The 20,544-nt window shown below is 33.3% G+C and overlaps 1 protein-coding gene across 1 annotated transcript; it reads right to left on the bottom strand.

Moving 5' to 3' along the window:
• Window positions 1-3,667: 3,667 nt before the first annotated feature.
• Window positions 3,668-9,155, bottom strand: LOC122581536 (basic helix-loop-helix protein A). The gene is made up of 8 exons (XM_043753766.1): window positions 8,904-9,155; window positions 8,422-8,697; window positions 7,391-7,487; window positions 7,236-7,250; window positions 7,083-7,139; window positions 5,902-6,379; window positions 4,198-4,949; window positions 3,668-3,952 (listed from the first exon to the last, which is right to left on the bottom strand). The coding sequence occupies exons 1-8, from the start codon at window positions 9,014-9,016 to the stop codon at window positions 3,872-3,874; spliced, it is 1,869 nt and encodes a 622-aa protein (XP_043609701.1). The 5' UTR covers window positions 9,017-9,155; the 3' UTR covers window positions 3,668-3,871.
• Between the last annotated feature and the right edge of the window lie 11,389 nt (window positions 9,156-20,544).

The raw sequence follows: 20,544 nt of genomic DNA, 5'->3' as shown, positions 1-20,544 counted from the left end.
TGATGATATCATTGTTACTGGAAACAATGAAAAGGAAATTGAAAATTTTAAAACTTGTTTGAAAACAAGTTTTCAAATAAAAGACTTGGGAAAATTGAAATATTTTCTGGGAATTGAAGTAGTTGAAAATAAAGATGGTATTTGTTTGAATCAAAGAAAATATTGTCTTGATTTACTTTCTGAATTTGGTTTGTTAGCTTGTAAACCAATTAATACTCCTCTTGATCCTAACATGAGTATTTCTGATGAGCCTACTAATGATGATCCTTTGTTGGAAAATATTTCTGAATATCAAAGGTTGATTGGCAGATTGATTTATTTGACACATACTAGACCTGATATATCTTATACAGTCCAGTGTTTGAGTCAATTCATGCATAAACCATTGGTTTCTCATTTAAAGCTTGCTTTAAGGATTATGAGGTATTTGAAGAATAATCCTGGTAAGGGTATCTTTATCTCTAAAGCTTCTGATCTCAAACTAGAAGCTTATGTTGATGCTGATTGGGCTAAGTGTGTTGTAAATAGGAGATCAGTAACTGGATATTGTGTTTTCTTTTGTAACTCTCTCATTTCTTGGAAAAGTAAGAAACAAAATACAATTTCAATATCATCTACAGAATCTGAATATAGAGCTTTAGCTGCAGTTACTTGTGAAGTTATTTGGGTTATCAAAATTTTACAGGATTTACAAGTTTCAAATATACTTCCTGTTGATATATTCTGTGATAGCAAATCTGCACTTAAAGTGGCTGCAAATCCTGTATTTCATGAAAGAACCAAACATTTAGAAATTGATTTGCATTTTGTTAGGGAAAAAATTTTAGCAGGAGTTGTTCAAACAAGAAAAATTGAATCTGCAAATCAAATTGCAGATATTCTCACTAAAGGTTTGAACAAACATTTTTATAACTTTTTTTGTGAAAAACTTGGAATGGTTGATCTGTTTAGGAATAAGATTAAGGGAGATGATAAAAGTATAATCTTATTCATTAAAATTAGTTTAGTGTTCTTATTGTATGATTAGATTATTGCAGGACTTGACAAGACAATTTAAGATGGAGAAGGGTTGAAGCTGTAAAAGTTCAGATAGCAGAAGGATAAGTCGGTGTATAAGTTAAGGGACCAAATGTGTCAAAAGAGAGAAGATGGAGCTGGAGTATAAATAGAAAAATATTATCCTAATTTCATAATCAATCAATCATTTTTCCTTATACATATTCTGCTGCTCTCTCTCGATAAATAGATATAGATATATATTCGATATTCATAATTTTGTAATAGTACATTCAATAATTAGTTGGATGATCATCACTTGATTAGCAGGTGATGATATTGTTCTGATTGATTATATTTTTTGTGAGTATTGTTAATTGATTTTAATGATCTAATTGAGATTAGATCTAGATATATTATTCTTGACAGAATAATAAGAGATTATTAAATGGTAATAATATTTTGTTCAAGTTGTCCCGACAGGAGTCATTCTCACCTTGTTTTCACGAGAATGTGAGATTGCCATTGGCACGGAGTATGTTCTCGACACGTCTTGGAGGCCGTGTTCTCTACAGAACGAGGATAACGGGAGGGAGGGGGTCCAAGTGATGTAGTGTTTGTATGAATTGTGGTTAATATATAAAATGTTTGAAAATGAAAAAAGAGCATGTTATTGTTGTCACGGGGTGTGTTCTTCTAAATTTTGGGAGGAATAAATAATATGACGATGATGTGGGAGTGAGAATTTAGGAAGAATGGATGCATGGTCGGGAGCCCCCTAAAAGTCGTCAAATGTGTACTTAGTTCTGTGACCGGTTTGTTAAAAAGTTCAATCATAATTTTGATTGATTACAGAGTGATATATGCACACAACTATATTTAGTCATATACAACAACTACAAATTACATACGACACAGTATTCAACTATGTGAAACGTATCGTAATTGACTTGTTGAGTATAAACAAATTTTGTTGTGCATATATCATTTGATAGTCATTGGTATGTTGAGCATACACATAGTACATGAAATTTAACAAAAAGGGACAAAAGAATCATTGACAAATGTTCCAAACAGATCTATTTCGGCCCACCATGATACTCATTTATTTTGCCAAACCATCTTTTACCCGTTTGCTAACCCGGCCCATGGCTACCTGTAGAGGCGACAATCCTAGCCAACAGTCCTTAAAAACTGGTCCTTAATGCCACTGGTACGTGGTAGTGCTACATAAATTAGAATCGGTACAGTTTGACTTCTTAAGTCAAAAATTATCCAATTTACCATCACAGAAGAATCAGTCATTTTCGATCATAGTTATTATCGTCATCCTAATTGATAAATTAGCCTGTTACGAAATTCAAGAAAAAACAGACACCAAAAGGTCTTAACGGGTCTACTCTTCCCCGGCCAGTTTTGCTGCTCCATACAATGTTTACCTGTCTAACCCGGCCCGTTTGAGGAAATACTAATAATTGCAACAAACCCAGAAGTACTAGAATGAAAAGAAAATATTGTATGCTTGGTTTTACAACAAAAGTCAAAATGCTATTGCACATGCCATGGATACTTGGAAAACATTTCATTTCTATTTCTGTTACTTTTCTTTTGGATTACTTTCTTCAATAAAAAAGGTATATTCTTTTACACATTTGGAAATAAAAACTTTAATTCATATGACATATATACAAGCAAACATGATAAGAAGAAAAGCACATGTAATGGAACCAAATAATACTCATTCTCTTCACCAAATACCAGACCCACCGTTAGAATTTCTTTTTATTTACATTTTACTAAAAAAATATATATGATCAAGTGATCAAATATGAGTTTTGGCATTTTTGTAATGTTCACTAGGGAGTAGAGTAGTCAATTTTAAACTATTCACTTATGAATGAGTCATTTTCTCTCCAATGGGTCAGAAGTGTAGTGTATACATGTAAATTAGCTAACACGAGTGGATCAAATGGGCTTTCCAATTCATCATCAAATCCTTTTATAATAAACCTAGAGGCTAGAGTGGTATTGAGATAAAAGGACTTTTGTAAATAATGATTGACACTCTAACTTGACTAAAATGACAGTTATGTATCCATTGTATCATCCGAAGTTGAACAAAAAGATATACCATACCAATATGTTATGTATCCATTGTATCATCCGAAGTTGAACAAAAAGATATACCATACCAATATGTACTATGTTATAACTTATACAACCTGTCAAGTGTCAACCACATAGAAATATAGTATAGGCTAATAAGCCATGGCCACATTCCAATAATGGAAGCAACTGATCAGTACATTAAGCATTGGCCCATAAGGTAAACAAAAACAAAGTTGGCCCAACCTTAAGGCCTAAAAGTGGGTGTAAACTAGGAATGGTAATGGGTGAGGTATGAGATATATTTAGCTGACCCGTACCCGATTAAAAATCCCTGTCCCAATCCTGGACCCAAACCTTTCAAGCATACGGATTGGTTACAATTTTTGATTGTCTTTTTTGCTACTTTTTTCTCTTCTAATTGCGGGAATCAGGAATTTAGTCAATCACACACTATTGTGTAATATGGATCTGTTGGAAAAACTTATGAACAGAGAACACACCAATCATGCACAAAATCAAATCAATTAAAAATGATTGCTAATCTTTAATTTCCAAAAGTAAATTTGAATAACAAGAAAGCTTAAATTAGAAATCTAATATCATGATTACTTTTCAGTTTTCATGTTGGACTAGATGAATATATGCATTCGCCCCAAATGTGCCCAAGCTAGTTTTTTGCTTTCACCATTACATATATAATGTGTAAATTATAATATAGTGATAGTGATATATAGTGAAGTGAGTTAGTACTACGTACGTATACTACTTATGAAGAGATAATTTGGTTAATAGCTTTCTTCACTTGCATTATGCTAGCTTTCCTTCCGTTATTACCTTTTGCCTTCACCTGATAGTTTAATCCACAGATAAAGCTAAAATTATATATCATTCTTCAAAATAAAATGATAACGAAAAGCACGTGTAATAGTAATGTATAGCTGTAATTTGTTACCAATTAGTATATCCATGATATATTTACCTCATGTTATGCTTAGTAACAAAATACAACTGCATTACTATCACCGATCATTTTCATAGTAGATTGTTCTTCTAAGCAGTAAACTAAATACAAATAAGCACACGGGTCATTACCTTAGCTCTCATCTCAGCCGTACACATCCCGTTATTGACACAAGATTGAATGGTTGTGATTTCAACTCCGAGTTCCCTCAACCTTTTCATCACATCAAGCAACAATCCATCTCTATGTTTACATTGCATCTCCACCAATGCATCACTCTCTATTATCGACACCTCAACTTGCATTGCGGTCCCTGTCCTTCTCATGCCACTACCATTTCCACCCTCAATCACTCTTATCTTCCTCTTTTCCGCGACCTTCAAACTATTCAACGCCTCAAGATCATGAATCTTTTTACACAATTGTTTCACATACTCAATTGTGTCACCAAGAATTGATGCCTTGTCCATTTTAGTCACTAATGGTACTAGAGACCTAAGGATAACAAACCGCTCATTTAGCCTCTCTCTACGACGTCTTTCTGCTAATACATGATTCGCGCTAAGTTCCTCGTGTGACGTGGCTTTACGTAGTGTAGGTGCCACGGATTCCGAGGCTTCCCCATCAATAGACTTATTAATGTTGGAGTGAAGATATGGTACAGTGAAAAGGATGTATTTTAGAATGGATTGAGAGCTTGAGGTGGTTGTTATTCTGTTAGGAAAACGGTTAAATTGACGTGTCCACGTGGTGAATGATGATTGGTTGGAGTAGTTTGTGTTTTGGCATGATGGTATTATTGAGTTTGGCCGTTGAGTTAGTTGGTTGTTGAGGATAGCAGTAACTGTTTCAGAGTAGTGAGTGTCCTCTTGTACTAATTTTTCTGCTTGGAATTGAAAATTTGTGTCAGTTTTAAGAATTTGTATACATATATACGAGAGTAAGTATCCGCACGTTGCGGTGGTGAGATGATGAGGGTGATAGTTAGGTTATAGAATGTGATATGTCATAAAATGTGATATGTCATAGGAGTTGATATGTTATTACTACAAAAAAAGTACCATTTAGTGGCACACACCTTTTAATGGCATATATGTTATGTGCCATTGTATCCAAGTTTTTAATGGCATAAAGTTTTTGTGTCACAAAAACTATTAACTATATAGTGGCATTTAAAAGTAGTGTCATTAGTGTAACTCACCTTTAATGGCACTTTTGTTATGATATGCTACTAATGTTTTTAAGTATCATAAGAGAAAATTAGGCGGTCATTTCAAAAGAAGTTGAAAATATAGGCTGGATTTTTTTTCCCGTAGAGTATGATAGTCAAATGCCTTAGCCGTACGGGCTCCGTCTTTGAATTTAAAATTTCGTCAAAAGTATATCAAATGACATCTCTAATGAAAGAGCATATAATTTTAAGAACACCCACATAATTTTTATAATTTATCGATGTATGGTTTTTGAGATAAAAGATTTTGAATGAATTGGAGGAATAAATGATTTATGGAGGAGAGATGAAAAAAAATGATTGGTTGAAATTTAAGAAAAGAGAAAGGGTATTATAGTTATTTTAAGTAAATATAGAATAGATAGGAGGGACACTTTAGAGAGGTACTTAAAATCAATATCGAAAATTTAAATCTAGAGACTTTTTGCTTTATAATATAGTATAGATATGGAGACTTTTTTATCCCCTTCTATTAAAAATCATAGTTTTATACAACATAGATTTTTTTTATATAGTTACTAAAGCATAGATATAGAGGACAGTTTAGTATAATCTAACAGAATTTGTCATTTAAAGTATATAGATATATAGGACAATTTAATACCTGATGCAAGTAACTGAGTGCTTGGTGGGTTGTGCAAATCCAAATTATCTGACCATCCTGGGGTTGACTCAGCTCTACATGAGTCTTCATGGCTCGTCAGGAACAAGTTACTTGAACCATCATTGGGTGATCCGAACCTAATATCTTCAGACATATCAAGTCTCAATAGCTCATCGGCTTCCATCATTGCAATCATTGAATGTTTATCTTGATCGGCTTCCACCACAAAATCTAGCCCGTTTTCTTCTTCTTCCGCGTCATCATTATCATCATCTTCTTCTTCTTGCTCATCATCTTCGTCAACAGAATATGCATTATTGGGAAGTTGAATTGTATTTGAAAATTGATGAGGGGAAAAGGTGGTATTGGAAGAATGAGACGAGAGGGCCTGTTTAGGAGGTGGCGAAAATGGCTTGTCAAAATTGTCGACCCTGAAGAAGAGTTTCACGTGGCGAACGAATTCAATAGCCTCTTCCACCTATATTTGCATACATGCATGTTACACATATAAATATATATTCTCAAAAAAGCTGGTTTTGTTATTTATACCTCTTCTTTGCCATTTATCATCATGCTACATCAATCCCAATTTAGATATCCTAATTTGACATTTTTTATTTTTCTTGTTTAACTTTGACCTTCATTTAATTTTTTTATGTTATATAATACTTGATGTAGAATATATGAATGAATTAGGCTTTTGACGCAGACGGAATACGGAATACATAATTGATCCTGTTAATTCAAAGAATACCCAGGAACAACTCTTCAAATTATCATTGATTCGCAATGAATACCGAAAACTTGGAAATTTCACACACACTTGTGATAGAGAGGAAAAACGAAATTCATATATGGATCAAAAACTGTTCAATAACAAAACTTACATCCCGATTTATAATGAGAATTATCATAAAAAAATCAAAAACATTTAATAAACTATTAAATACGTAGGAAACTAAAAAGTTTGGAGATAAAACAAATAATATCTTGATTGTTCTAGATATTTCCGCATCGTCCTTCTGCATTAGTTTTAGATCTGTTTTATATTGATATAATTTTCATGAAGTATTATATAAAAAAAAAATTATTTACGATCAAAATTGGGACTTGAAAGTTATAATATGACATTTAAACTAGGAAGGGGGATTTATCAAAGTATATCGGTACATAGATCTAACCTTTTCGATTGTGCCAAGTTCAATGACTCCATTTAGTATAGGGATGCATAGAACCGTCTGCATAATTGACATTGGAAGTTAAGCACAACAAGCTAGCAAAGATTAGGTAAGATGCGCGTATGAACTGGTTAAAGGGGGTGAAAATCGACTTGCCTGTATATGAGCACTCTAGTTCAAAAATGGAACCCATAGCAAATCAGCATATTTCATAGAGATGATCAAAAAGTTAGACATGGTCGTAGCTCTATTGCTTTAACTTAACAACAATTAAACAGCATTCATATATATATATATATATATATATATACCTTGGCAAGGATAGCTCTTGTGAAAACATTGCTATCGACTTCATGTGCACTTGTGAGCCATAGATGCTCCTGCTTTGCATATGCTTGTCCAACTAATCTGTAACCATATAATTAATTAGTTGCTACAATGAGCTTTTGGTCAAGGTGGCCGGAGACACGTTTAATTACTAATTTTGGTCTTACCTCAATCCTAAGTTGCTAGCTAACACACTTTTGTTTATGTTTGGCTGTATCAAGAATTTCTAACATAAAATTACTACTTAGACTATATATTAGGAGTAAGACTACTCTTTGAAACCAGGCAGGGACTTCCGCCACGCGCTACGTTAAAGCCTTCAAATTAAAAAGCTGGAGTGGGGCTAGCTAGCTGGCATGTTGGGCGACTTCAGCCATGTGGCACCTCACGGTTTGGGCTACCTAGCTTCTATTGTGACTAGCGTTGGCTCTAAAAACATATCAAAATAAGGGCCTCCGAATTTAGCCATGAAGGCGAAAACCGCCAGCCATGTCGCCACTGCACTTGGGGCGGTGTAGGTGGACGCTAGGGGGCCTACTAGGGGGAGACTAAACGTACACCTTATACCTAATAGTCTTATAAAAAAGTAACGCGCAGTGCCGTCTTCTATGGGTTTTGGGTCCCAATACCTCGACGGTGTATGAGGAAGGTTAAGATGTAGACACTCTTACCCCCACCACGACGGTATAAAGAGACTACTTTCAGGTTCTATCTAATAGTATACGGTAGTTTATTTTTATTTATTTATTTATTTTTTTGACATTGTTACACAAGTATTAAATACTACTAAATCCTATCCAGCTATGGCCAATTAATGCAACAATACCAATAATTATACTAACTAAAAACAGTACGTTGCATAACTGTAACGATATGAAATAAGACCTTTTTAAGAATAGAATTTAAATAGCTTTAATTACGTACATTTCATTATGACCAACTAAAAACATAGATGATAATAATTATTTTATGTAAAGTATGAACAAGCTATAGTAGCTAGCTAGAAACAACATACCCAACTCCAGGAGCAAAAGTGAAAGAAACACACATGAGATAGAACCATTCAGATTCAGTAAGATCCTCAGGTGACAACGCCACCGACGGGCGTCTAATCGCTGGCTGCTGGTTTTCTGTCATCATCTGATGATCACCGGCAGCTAACGAATCGTAAAGCTCTCTAAGCTGCTCGCTTCTACTTAACGCTGCCTCTTCCGTGCTAACTTCAATGGACTGTACTGTTTTCCTTGTTTTTATTACACCATTGTAGTATCCATCTCCCCATACTAATTCCCTAATTAACCATTCATAAAACACATCAAATGAGTTAATTAATTCAACAAAAGTTAGCCATACACGACAAGTGTTTTATTTGTTTTTTTCTTTCTTGAACTACATTAATTTATTATTAAAAAATGCTATACGAGTAGCTAGCTAGCATGGAAACTAGCCAATATAGTATAGATCAAATATGCAAACAATATTTGTGTGTGTGTGTACCCTTGTTCATGACAAAATTTCCAGAAAATAATGTAGGTCCATTGGACCGATTTCACAGCAGCCTGTAACATCTCTTTGAGTCCATCACAAGGTGGATGATCAAAGGTTGCCATATATTATCAAAATCCTCTAAACTTAATTACGTATATATATATAGATACATATACATATATAAGAAAAAAAGGTTGTGAAACCGCGATCACTCGCTCATACAAACTAGCAACGTACAACTTCAGAATAAAAATGTGCAAAACTAAAATTATTGCTGTTTAGTTCATTTAGATATATATCTATCTATTTTTGATAGATAGAAGTGGTATCAAATGAAAGGGAATTGAAGCATGAAGAAAGATAGGTGCTTAATAATTAATTAAGTGATGGTGATGGGGAAGAAAAGAATGGAAGGGGGGTTGCAATTTGACTGGTTGGTATACCAGACTCTTATTTAATTTGCTTGTTCAATATTCATGCATATAACTTGTTGCAATCATCGACAAAGACGTGTGAAAATTTTTGTTTCTTTCGTTTCCTTTCCAAAACTGATCACTCATAATTAAAGACTATTATTTTGTCAATCTATAATTAATACTAGCTAGCTATATACCACTTTATTACGGAAATAATAATTTGTCGATGTAACGATGTTAGAAGGACAAAAAGATAATATCTAATTAAGATTACACATGTGACAAAGATATATACCATATATAGGTGGGTAGGTAATATTTACGATCACGTATATATCATTGTTTCACACATTACCAATCGATCAAGTGATTAACATTTTGTTATTCAGAGACGGAAGTCAAGAATTTGATTCTCATTTCTTAAAAAGTCGGCGGATTTTTGTACCTTTAGTATAAACTGGAAGCGACCTTTCTACTTTTTACTTTAAGTAGAGTATTAAGACCGAAAACTGAATTATTGGATGATGGTGTTACTAAATACTTATCATTATTTCACACATACTTATTATTATTTCACACATAATGCCAAAAGTAATTGAAAACTTACTATATATATAAAAGTACGAGTCAAGCTCATGTATAATTAGGTTATATAAAAAGTATCAAACAGTTTAAGGTGTTAAGAGTGAAATTAATGGTAACAGGACAACTAAATAACCATTAAAAGGGAAGAAATAAAATCCGAAAAATTCATTCCCCACTGCAAACTTGTATGTATTTTTATTTTCAAGTATATCCATTACGGCATTGCCTAATAATGAAACCTCTCTCTCCATAAGTATCTGTTGGGCCGAGTCCAGAAAATATATGTATGGGAGTTTTTAAGATATTGAGGCCTGAATAAAAGTATCGGGTATAGGCCCAAATTACGTAATTAGTCACACACCTTTTTTTTTTTTCCTTTCCTTTTTTTTTTTCTTTTAAAAAACAGCCAACTAAGTCAGGTATTTATATGTGACAACTCAATGGCTAAAGGTACACATAACCGGTCTAATTTAGACGGACAAATCACTAACCCACTTAACTACACGTTCCTAGAAAAAGCCCACTAATCCAACCGTAGGTAAAAAAATATACTTCTCAAATTACATAAACCATCATCCCATCCCACTTTCTCAAATTACAACTCCAATTTACCTAAAATGTCCCTCACATTCAGCATACCTACCACCTAACATAGTTGGTCTAATAAAAAATACACTTTATGAAATGATTTACAACGTTTATCCTTCAACTTCCAAAATAACTAAACTATCGTTTTTTAAATTAGGGATAAGTGCCCAGAAATGCAGTCAACTAATGTTCAAAAGTTATTGTGTGCACGAACTCTAGGTCAGCTTTATTGTGTTCACGAAACTTGAAGTTTTGGTTATTGTGAGCATAAAACGGGATTATGGCTATGTGGGACCGGTTACTTTCACGTTCATCCGTTGACTGCTTACGTGGCATGCACACAATAACTTTTTGGGATTAGTTTATGCATACAATTAAAAAAAAGATTATTTTTTTTCAAACTCGCCGGAAACTGCAAATACACGCCGGAAAACTTAAAAATCCGATTAAACCTTCGTTTCTTCGAATTAGACCACGAAATTCGCACCAAAATACTCAAAAATCAGTTGCGAACAAACCCTCAACAAAAGTTAAACCGATTGAGACTTGCCGGAAAATTTACCAACATGCCGGAAAAATTAAAATCACTATAACTTTGTTGTTTATTCGAGTCTCGACTTGAAACCAACACCAAACTGCTCAAAATTGTTGTCCGAAACTCGAAGAAACAACAAAGTTATGGTGATTTTAAATTTTTCGACGAGTTGATAAATTATCTGACGAGTCTCAATTGGTTTAACTTGTCGAGGGTTTGTTCGCGGCTGATTTTTGAGTATTTTGGTGCCAATTTCGTGGTCTAATTCGAAGAAACGAAGGTTTAATCGGATTTTTAAGTTTTTCGGCGAGTATTTGCAGTTTCTGGCGCGTTTGAAAAAAAATAATCTGTTTTTTTAATTGTGTGCATAAACTAATTCCAAAAAGTTATTATGTGCTAAACTAATCCCAAAAAGTTATTGTGTGCATGTCACGTAAGCAGTCAACGTGAAAGTGGTGACCCACTAACTTTTGACCCGGTCACTTTTGCATGCTATAGGACTGTTGAATAAGTTTCCTGAATACAATAAAGCTGATTTAAAGTTCGTGCACACAATAACTTTTGAGCATTAGTTGACTGCATTTCTGGGTACTTATCCCTTTAAATTATAACCTGTACACCCATAACCTACAACTACTTGTCGGCATTGCACGGACATGAGTCTAGTTAATGACCGCTACAACCTTAAACTTGAATCTCAATCTACCCTAACCACGCCTTCATTGACTAACTCTCATGCCAATCCTTCATAAATAAATCGATAATTACTCACTAACACCTATTTATGGGTGTCTGGCCAGAAATCGATCGGTTCCAAAACCGGTTAAATGAATATTTCAGTTCCACATAATGATGTTCGTATGGTAGATACACCCCAATAGTATTCAAACAAAAGTATTATCATAAATACAATCATACAGTCGTTTAGTTGATTTACAGGTTTTTCAAAGTAATTGATATTTTCTTTCATTAGAATAAAAAGTTTATATAGTTACAAACCATTTAGTTAAAGTTCCTTGACTATGTATAGTTGTTTATAGCTCGTTGCATGCTAGTGGGTCAAAGAACTAAATTGACTCTTTTAAGACACGTATTTTCAATTTTACATTTGTTTTGGTTTATGCCTATGTCTTTCTGTCATTCGAGCAGTGGTATGATTTTGGTTTGATGAATATATATACAAAAGTTGCATGATGTCTATCTCTTTCTTAACATTTGTCACTCTGTTACCTAAAAGGGTTCTAATCTTTACATCACCAACTTTTAACTGTATACCAATAAATATATTTTATGTTGTTCTACAATATATTTTATTATGCATGTGGTATTTATAGTATCTATATAAACAAACTATCCCTCTAATATTTAACACTTTACCTTTAAAATCTCTAATTTACCCTTTTAATCTATATTACCATCAAACACTTTATCCCTGAAATTCCAAAAATACCCTTAAAAAAAAAAAACCCTTACGCGTGCCCCTTCCTTTCTCTTCTCTGCAGTTGCTCACATAGTATACCAAAAAAGCTCACATGTGTTACTGGATTTAATAATCAATCAACATAAAAAACGCTCACTCTAAAACAACAACGACGGTTTTCACTTTCGGCCGGACTAAGAAACACTTAAGTTAAATAATACATTGATGTCATAACACGGTACCACTACTTAATCAGTTTTTTTTTCCTATACCCCGCTGCATCGCGCGAGTACAAAGCTATTACAGTTAAAAAATAAGGATATATATAAATATATCACCACCCTTAACTATAATTGATATATATATATAAGTATATATCAACCAATTAATAGTATATGGATTCTATATATATATATATATATATATATATATATATATATATATATATATATATATATATATATATATATATATATAGTGAAAAGTTATTTTGAGAACCCTTTTTTTGCGAGAATCTTTGACAACTTTTCAAATCTAGCCCAACCGATGATTATTCTTTACATGAAAATTGTTTTTTGATTATTTTCTGAATAACTTATGTGTAATTTTGAAGTTTATAATTGTGTGGAGGCATGAATTATCATCCGTTATACAATTATGTGGAGATTTGGATTCTTATCACATGTGCACGAATATTGCTATGATCACATGTATGCAAGTCGATCACATGTAATCATAGCAATATTCGTGCACATGTGATTAAGAATCCAAATCTCCACATAATTGTATAACGAATGATAATTCATGTCTCCACACAATTATAAACTTCAAAATTACACATAAGTTATTTAGAAAACAATCAAAAAATAATTTTCATGTAAAGAATAATCATCGGTTGGGCTTGATTTGGAAAGTTATCAAAGGTTCTCGCAAAAAAAAAGTTCTCAAAATAACTTTACCATATATATATATATATATATATATATATATATATATATATATATATATATATATATATATTATTAGTACTTCAGTAACATAACTCGATCAACCTATTTTTTTGTTTCCTTTTATTTATAAGCTAATGAACTAGGCATTCAAAACTGGTTTTCGCTTAGGACCTCTAAAAACCTTAATCCGACCGCATGACACTAAAGAGAATGAAAACGTAGTTGTGTAGCTCTTGTAGCAGTGCTTGGTATATTTGTGGATCTCGTTTGAATGATCGGTAAATTGATTTAAAGATTATGATATAAAGCTTATTAGGACAACCAACTACGTTGTGATTGGGAGGTTACACTCTACATATTTACATCATCACAAAAAGAAGGTGGAATATGATTTAAACCTAACATAAAGTGATGGGTAACCTTTTGACCACAAACTATAGTAAATCATCATTTAAGTGTAAAAGAGACAATGACCCTCCCTCTAGTGATATACTAGATTTTAAATCTGTGTTCAACACTGGATACGAGGTTTACGATATTATCAATATTAGATTTTCATACATTTAAGTCATAAAATCTGATAATTTTAAAAATATACGGTTCCAAGTGTCATATTTTGCAAGTTGTGGTACAATAATCATAGGTTCGTCACTATCATTATTAGCCGAGACATATTGATGGAATTGTTTGTTGTAATCATTCCACATTGCACATCCCATGTTCTGTGATCATCCCATATTCGGTGATTCTTATTGTGTTTAGGATAATGATGTTGTATATCGTCATCTGTTATCATGTTTGGGATATGTATCTAGAATTTAAATTGTGTTTATATTAAATATTAAGCTAAATATTAATATTTATAATTTATAAAAATCTAATCTAATATTTTTTATAAATCATTAGGTTTTGAAATAATTTTTTGAAAACAATACTTCATATATTGAATTTTTTTAATTAATTAAATGATTGTAAATTTTAAAAAATCCTCTCATGTTGATGGCTAAAAATAAATATAAATTAAGTATGCAGGGCTAAAAAGTATAAATTATTGATGGAAAACCAAAATGTAAATTAATGAGACTTTCTCTACAAATTAATATAAATACTAATATAATAATATATTTGGATAATGATTATTAGGATTTTTAATTTGTAGTTAATCTAAATGATGACATAAGCGAGAATCAATTTGATGAAATCGAGCGATGTGTTTGGTTAATAAGTTATTAGTTCAACTGTCTTATAGTATAGATTAAGATTAAGATAAGATAAGATACCCATTACGTCCAACAACATGGATGAATATATTTATGGTGAAAACGCTACAGGTGTTGTAGTGACACCAGATAATTTTTTATAATGGGTTCTTACTGGTGGTTAAAAATTACGTCTTTTATATTTTTGCAAAACATAATTATGATTTTCATAATTTTAACTTAAAATATGTAGGTTGAATTAAAATTAAATGAGTTACTTGTAGAATTAAAATGTTTGACTAGATATATGAAATTGTTTTAATCAAAAATCAAATTGTAAGTATGTATGATAATGCTAAGTATATTTTAATGAAAATTAAACTAATATGAGACAAATTAAATAACAAGCAATAAATATGCTTAAGAAGAAAAACTGAAGACCTTCTTCTAAACATATCTCAATGGAGTTTCTTTCAATTTTTATTAAACAAGACAAAAAAGAGAATAATCTAATGGATAAAATAAGATTTTACCATACATTCATACACATCTTAAATAAATTTAAAAAATTCTCAAACTTTTATCTTTTTAACTATAAATATAAGGTTAAAATAAATTAACTATTAAAATAAAAAATAAAATAGTCATTATTTTTTTAATTGAATTTCGTTATTATGCATCATATTCGGTACCAATAAATCATGGAAGTTTCTGTAACATCCGTCATTTTGACCGGTCAACGCTAGCGAACTCGTAAAACGAAAATTAGTTAATTTGAAGTAAATAAACATTTGTAATGAAAAGATAAGCATGTGAATAGTCGTTAGAGCGTAATTCCAAAATATGTTTGACTTTGTCGACAAAGTATTGAACGAATCTCTAGTCAAAGATTTTAATAAAACGAATCATTTCTCGGGAGAAATAGGAACTAGTTGAGAGAGTGTCTTGGGGGAAATAAATCCCTCCTACCCTTTTCTTTTTCCTTCATTTCTCCATCTTCCTTCTCTCTCTAAACTATCTTTTCTCTTTTTCTCTCTCAAATGGATGAGCAAAAACACCCTCTCCCTCCTTCTCTCAAAATCGGTCCAAGAGAAAGAATCAAAGGAAGAAAACAACTAAACTTTTATGTAATAATAATCTAGTGCATGATTCAAGACCTCCATTCCTTTCAACCTTGCAAGAACAAGTGTTCATCCTCCCTATTTGTCTCAAATTTGGATTTCATGCTTGTAGGACGAATTGGTAAGTGTTCTATAGCTCAAAATGTTCCCCTTAACTAATAGAATACTTCCTTGTTATAGATCTAAGCAATTTATGGTCGATTCGAGTGTAAAATGGTTGTTTTTGCTTAAAAACGGGTTTAAAAGAGGATCTTGAGATTTTGAAAGTGGGTTTGTTAATTGGTATGTTTTTATGGTGTGATTATACTTGAATTTAGTTATGTTAAAGTTTGGAAACTCGATTTGGCTCCTAGGTTGGTCGATTTTGATGTCAAAACCCGTTTTTGGTTTGAAATCTGGGTCAGTGGGGCTCACTGGTTTCTAGTGCTACCCACTGATTCATTTTTGTGGTCAGAAGTATTCTAGTGCGCCCCACCAAAATTCTAGTGAGGCTCACTAGTTGCTGGTTTTGATCAGGTATCATCCTAGTGCGCCCCACCAACTTTTTGGTGAGGCTCACTATCTGGAGTCTAACTTTTTGCTTCGTTTAACTTTTGTACTTGATTTGTGGGAGTCTATGGGTTACGGGAACTTTCTCAAACCTTCTTAGGAATCATGGCATGACTTAAACTAACTAGACCAACTTGTTTGGGAAATTTAACCCAATATTACTTGCTTTTGCTGATCAAGGTGAGTTCCGTAGCTCCCTACTCAATTGAGATTCAGGCTGAAAAGTGTATACATACATGGTTGATTGTTTGATTGATTGCTTGATTGGCTTGAGTTACGATTGTCTTACTACTTGTTTGATTGCTTGAATTGTCTGTTTGTCGGTTTGATGGATTTGTTGATTGTTTGGATTGGTTTGGCTTAATTGTAATGTTATGAACATATACGCATTGTTATACACGATTGGAGCGGTTTACACGCAAGCACACCCTATTTGGTACTTTAGTGACATGGTTGACATACGTTTGATATGCATTATGACATGGACATTTCCCATAGCTTAAGTAGTTGATTATTGATGTTTAAAATTCATTTTCATATACATTTGGTGCGTTTATGGTATTTGTTAGTGTTTCAGGTTGATAACAGGTACCTAAGCGATAATCTGAAGAAAACGAAGTTTCTGGAGTAAAACAAGTGCTTACGGACGTTTTACGAGGCAAGAGAGTGAAGGTTAGAAGAAAGTCAATGCTAGTCAATGCAAGTCAACGCGTACTGCGGCGCAGGCTCATGATGCGTCGCAGTAATGTTTGTCGAGGATAAAACTGCTTCGCAGTAGGCTGAAACTGCGACGCAGTTAGACCATATACACCAAAAGACCAGTCAAGGAAGTCAAAGTCAACAGAAGTCAAAAGGGGAGAACTGCGACGTAGTCTGGGACTGCAATGCAGTTTGGCGCCGAATCTGCATAATTTTGGATCATATAAATAGCTTGCAAAAACATTCTAAAAACCCCAACTTCACTTTCCAGACGATTTCTGAGCATTTTTCAAGGGTTTTTCTTATATTCAATAATTTTGAAGGATCTCAAGCTTGATTGTAATCATTCCGTTATTCGTTTTCAATTCCTTGCATTCAGTAACGATGAATTCTCTATATTTGATTCGTTATTCGTATTTTAATATGAGTGGCTAATCGCCTCTTCATCCATCTTGATGGAGTGAGACAATATGTAAGGAATGCACAATATTTTATAATTCAAGTGATTTGATTTAACGTTGTGTCGCGATCTTAATCTATTAATTCTTTGTTATTTAATTATTAATTGCGAATAATCTTTATACAAGCTTAGTGGCAACTAGGGTTGGGTAGAAGTTATTTTGATCGCTTGGTTAGAAGCGATTGGTTCTATGACGGGTACGGTAGAAGAGAATTAATAATTAATAAGGATTAATGGGTTGATGGTTGGGTACAACCAATAGACACAATTGTTATCTGAAATGATCAAAACCATTGTTGAACTAGAGAAGTTATAAAAAGGCGTCTCGGGGTACCGGTCTTAATAATGGAACTAGTTTATACAAGAGAGTCAAATAAGTTGTAAACTTGACGGGTACGGGGTTGAAGATTAATTTGAGTCTCGGTCATTTAATCAACAAATTGGATTTGAACCAATCTTAACAAGTTGTCGAGCAAAATCAAGATGGGTGACCTTTAAATTCTTGTTTTAAACAACAAACTCCTCTTTCGATTAATCCTGAGGGATTACTAACTCTTTTACTAACTACTTGCAACGTGGCAATTCGGTCACAAAACCCCTCATTTTTACTTGAATCACTTAATTGTTACAATTACTTATAATAGTCTTTGTGAACGATTTCGGCTTACCAGCTTTACTATACTGCATGCGATCAGGTACACTGCCTGTGAGTGTGTAGTGGTCAGTATTTAGGTAAATTGTGTTTATAAATTTTATTACTAGATTTCACACATCACATACATACTATGCATGATTCGATATTGGCACTACTTGTGGCCATTCATTACACGTATTTACTATGCATCATATACTCATATGTCAATTGGTTGATTATACATTCGTTTATGATTATGAGATGTGGTTAGGATAGTTGTACATATATGGAAGACGATGATACATTTAATGAATTTGAGATGTGGTGGGAAGGCTACGGGTGACCCTATATATAAGCATCAATGATTCCTTAAATGTAAAGTCGTATGAAATGTATGTGCATGGTGGTTTGGATGATTTGTGGGATGAGAGACTTTACGCGCTTTACACCAAACTATACATATGTACGCGTTTTACACGCAACTTATACATACTGTCGCGCTTTACACGCAACTATACATACTATCGCGCTTTACACGCAACTTATACATATTGTCGCGCTTTACACGCAACTTATACATATTGCCGCGCTTTACACGCAACTATACATATTTTCTCGCTTTACACGCAACTATACATATGTACGCGCTTTACACGCAACTTATACATATTATCGCGCTTTACACGCAACTATACATACTATCGCGCTTTACACGCAACTTATACATATTGTCGCGCTTTACACGCAACTTATACATATTGTCGCGCTTTACACGCAACTATACATATTGTCGCGCTTTACACGCAACTTATACATATTGTCGCGCTTTACACGCAACTATACATATTTTCGCGCTTTACACGCAACTTATACATACTATCGCGCTTTACACACAACTATACATATTGTCGCGCTTTACACACAACTACACATATGATCTTATTCTGATATGACATTGTGACATGGTTGGTCTACATTGTGTTGGAATTAACCATCGACATAATTAAAAACGAAGACTTATAGGCTTAATTATATTAGTACGTAATTAGAAGGTGTGATTATGTAATTAGATAATACTTGAAAGGGTGTAATGGTTGGCCAAAAGACACAACCATCACCACCGTAGGAAAGGGTGGCGGTTACCACCAAACACCACCACCGAAGCATTGCAATGGTTCACTCGTAACCATTCAATTAGTATATATAGGATATGTACGGTAGACAATTAACAAGTGTGTAATAACGACAATTCATTCTATATTCAAAGTTTATTACATATTTCTTGTTCTTGATCCTACTGGGACAACAGTGGTATCAGAGCACAGTTTTCGTGATATGGAATCAACCCCAAATCACCAGTTTTCATTTTAACAAAATCAGAAAAACATACCTTACAATTGAGTACCGTTCTTACTCGATTGCCGTTTAATAGACTGCCATTTTCAGTCACTTCGATTGCCGTCTTCAATCGCCATTTACAACCGCTTCGATTGTCGTTCTCAATCGCCGTTACAACAACTTCGATTGCCGTTTTCAATCACCGCATACAACAACTTCGATTGTCGTATTCAATCGCCGATTACATTCATCTTGATTGCCGTTTTCAATCACCGTTACCCGATTGCCGTTTCAATCGCCGTTGATATAATCCATCCAGAAAATAAGAGATTCAGTTCGCCGTTACCGAATAACCAAAATATCGAAACCGTTTTTCGATCCGTTACAAACATTGAAACATTAGTGTTTCAATCAGAAAGCAAAAGAAACCGTTAATTGTTCGTCGTTACCGAACAACAGACCATCGATCAGATTTTAAAATTGAAACTGTTGTTTCAATCAGATTACTAGAAAGATAAATAGAAGATAACTTCATTCAGAAGAAGAAAATCGATTCAGAAGCATATCGATTCAGAGAGAGTAGAAGAAGAACCCTAATTTTTGGGGGTTTTTGTGCGACAAATTTGGAAGAAGAAAGAAGCAGATTTGGAGATATAGAAGAAGCAGTGTATAGCGGAAACGTGTGGAGAAAAAGAACCGCTGTTTGATTGAATAAAGTAGAAAAGTAAGGTGTAAGAACCGACACTACTATTCCCAGTTTTTTATTATTAAAACTCATCTTGTTTTATTAATAAATTAAGTTAGTTTTATCCGTATAAAGAAAAGGTGTCATACAAAAGATGAACAGTCAAAGGCTAGTGTTTTCTATTGTGAAAACATATAGTAAAAAGATTTATCAAAAGGATTTTATTTTATAAAACTAAGATTGTTTTAGAAACTTTTATAAAATAACTATGGGTAAAGAAGATGCGGAGAATTCGAATAACAATAAGGGAATAGGATCGACACACTATTTCCAATGTCCCTTGTTGACGACAACAAATTATACGATATGGTCGATAAGAATGAAGATCATTTTACAAGCAAATGATCTATGGGAAATGGTCGCGTCTGATAAAAGTAAAGCCGATGAAAAGCGAGACAAGACCGCGATTGG

This window comes from Erigeron canadensis, chromosome 9 (genome assembly GCF_010389155.1).
Source record: "Erigeron canadensis isolate Cc75 chromosome 9, C_canadensis_v1, whole genome shotgun sequence".
NCBI lineage: Eukaryota > Viridiplantae > Streptophyta > Magnoliopsida > Asterales > Asteraceae > Erigeron > Erigeron canadensis.
The sequence above is the reverse complement of the archived record's forward strand: the minus strand, read 5'-3'. Positions and strand labels throughout refer to the sequence as shown.

Coding starts and splice junctions, on each gene's coding strand:
- LOC122581536 (XM_043753766.1), bottom strand. CDS start 9,016: ATGGCAACCTTTGATCATCCACCTTGTGATGGACTCAAAGAGATGTTA. Junction 8,698..8,903: donor AAATTTTGTCATGAACAAGG/GTACACACACAC, acceptor ATGGTTAATTAG/GGAATTAGTATGGGGAGATG. Junction 6,380..7,082: donor AACTTGGCACAATCGAAAAG/GTTAGATCTATG, acceptor ATGCAAATATAG/GTGGAAGAGGCTATTGAATT.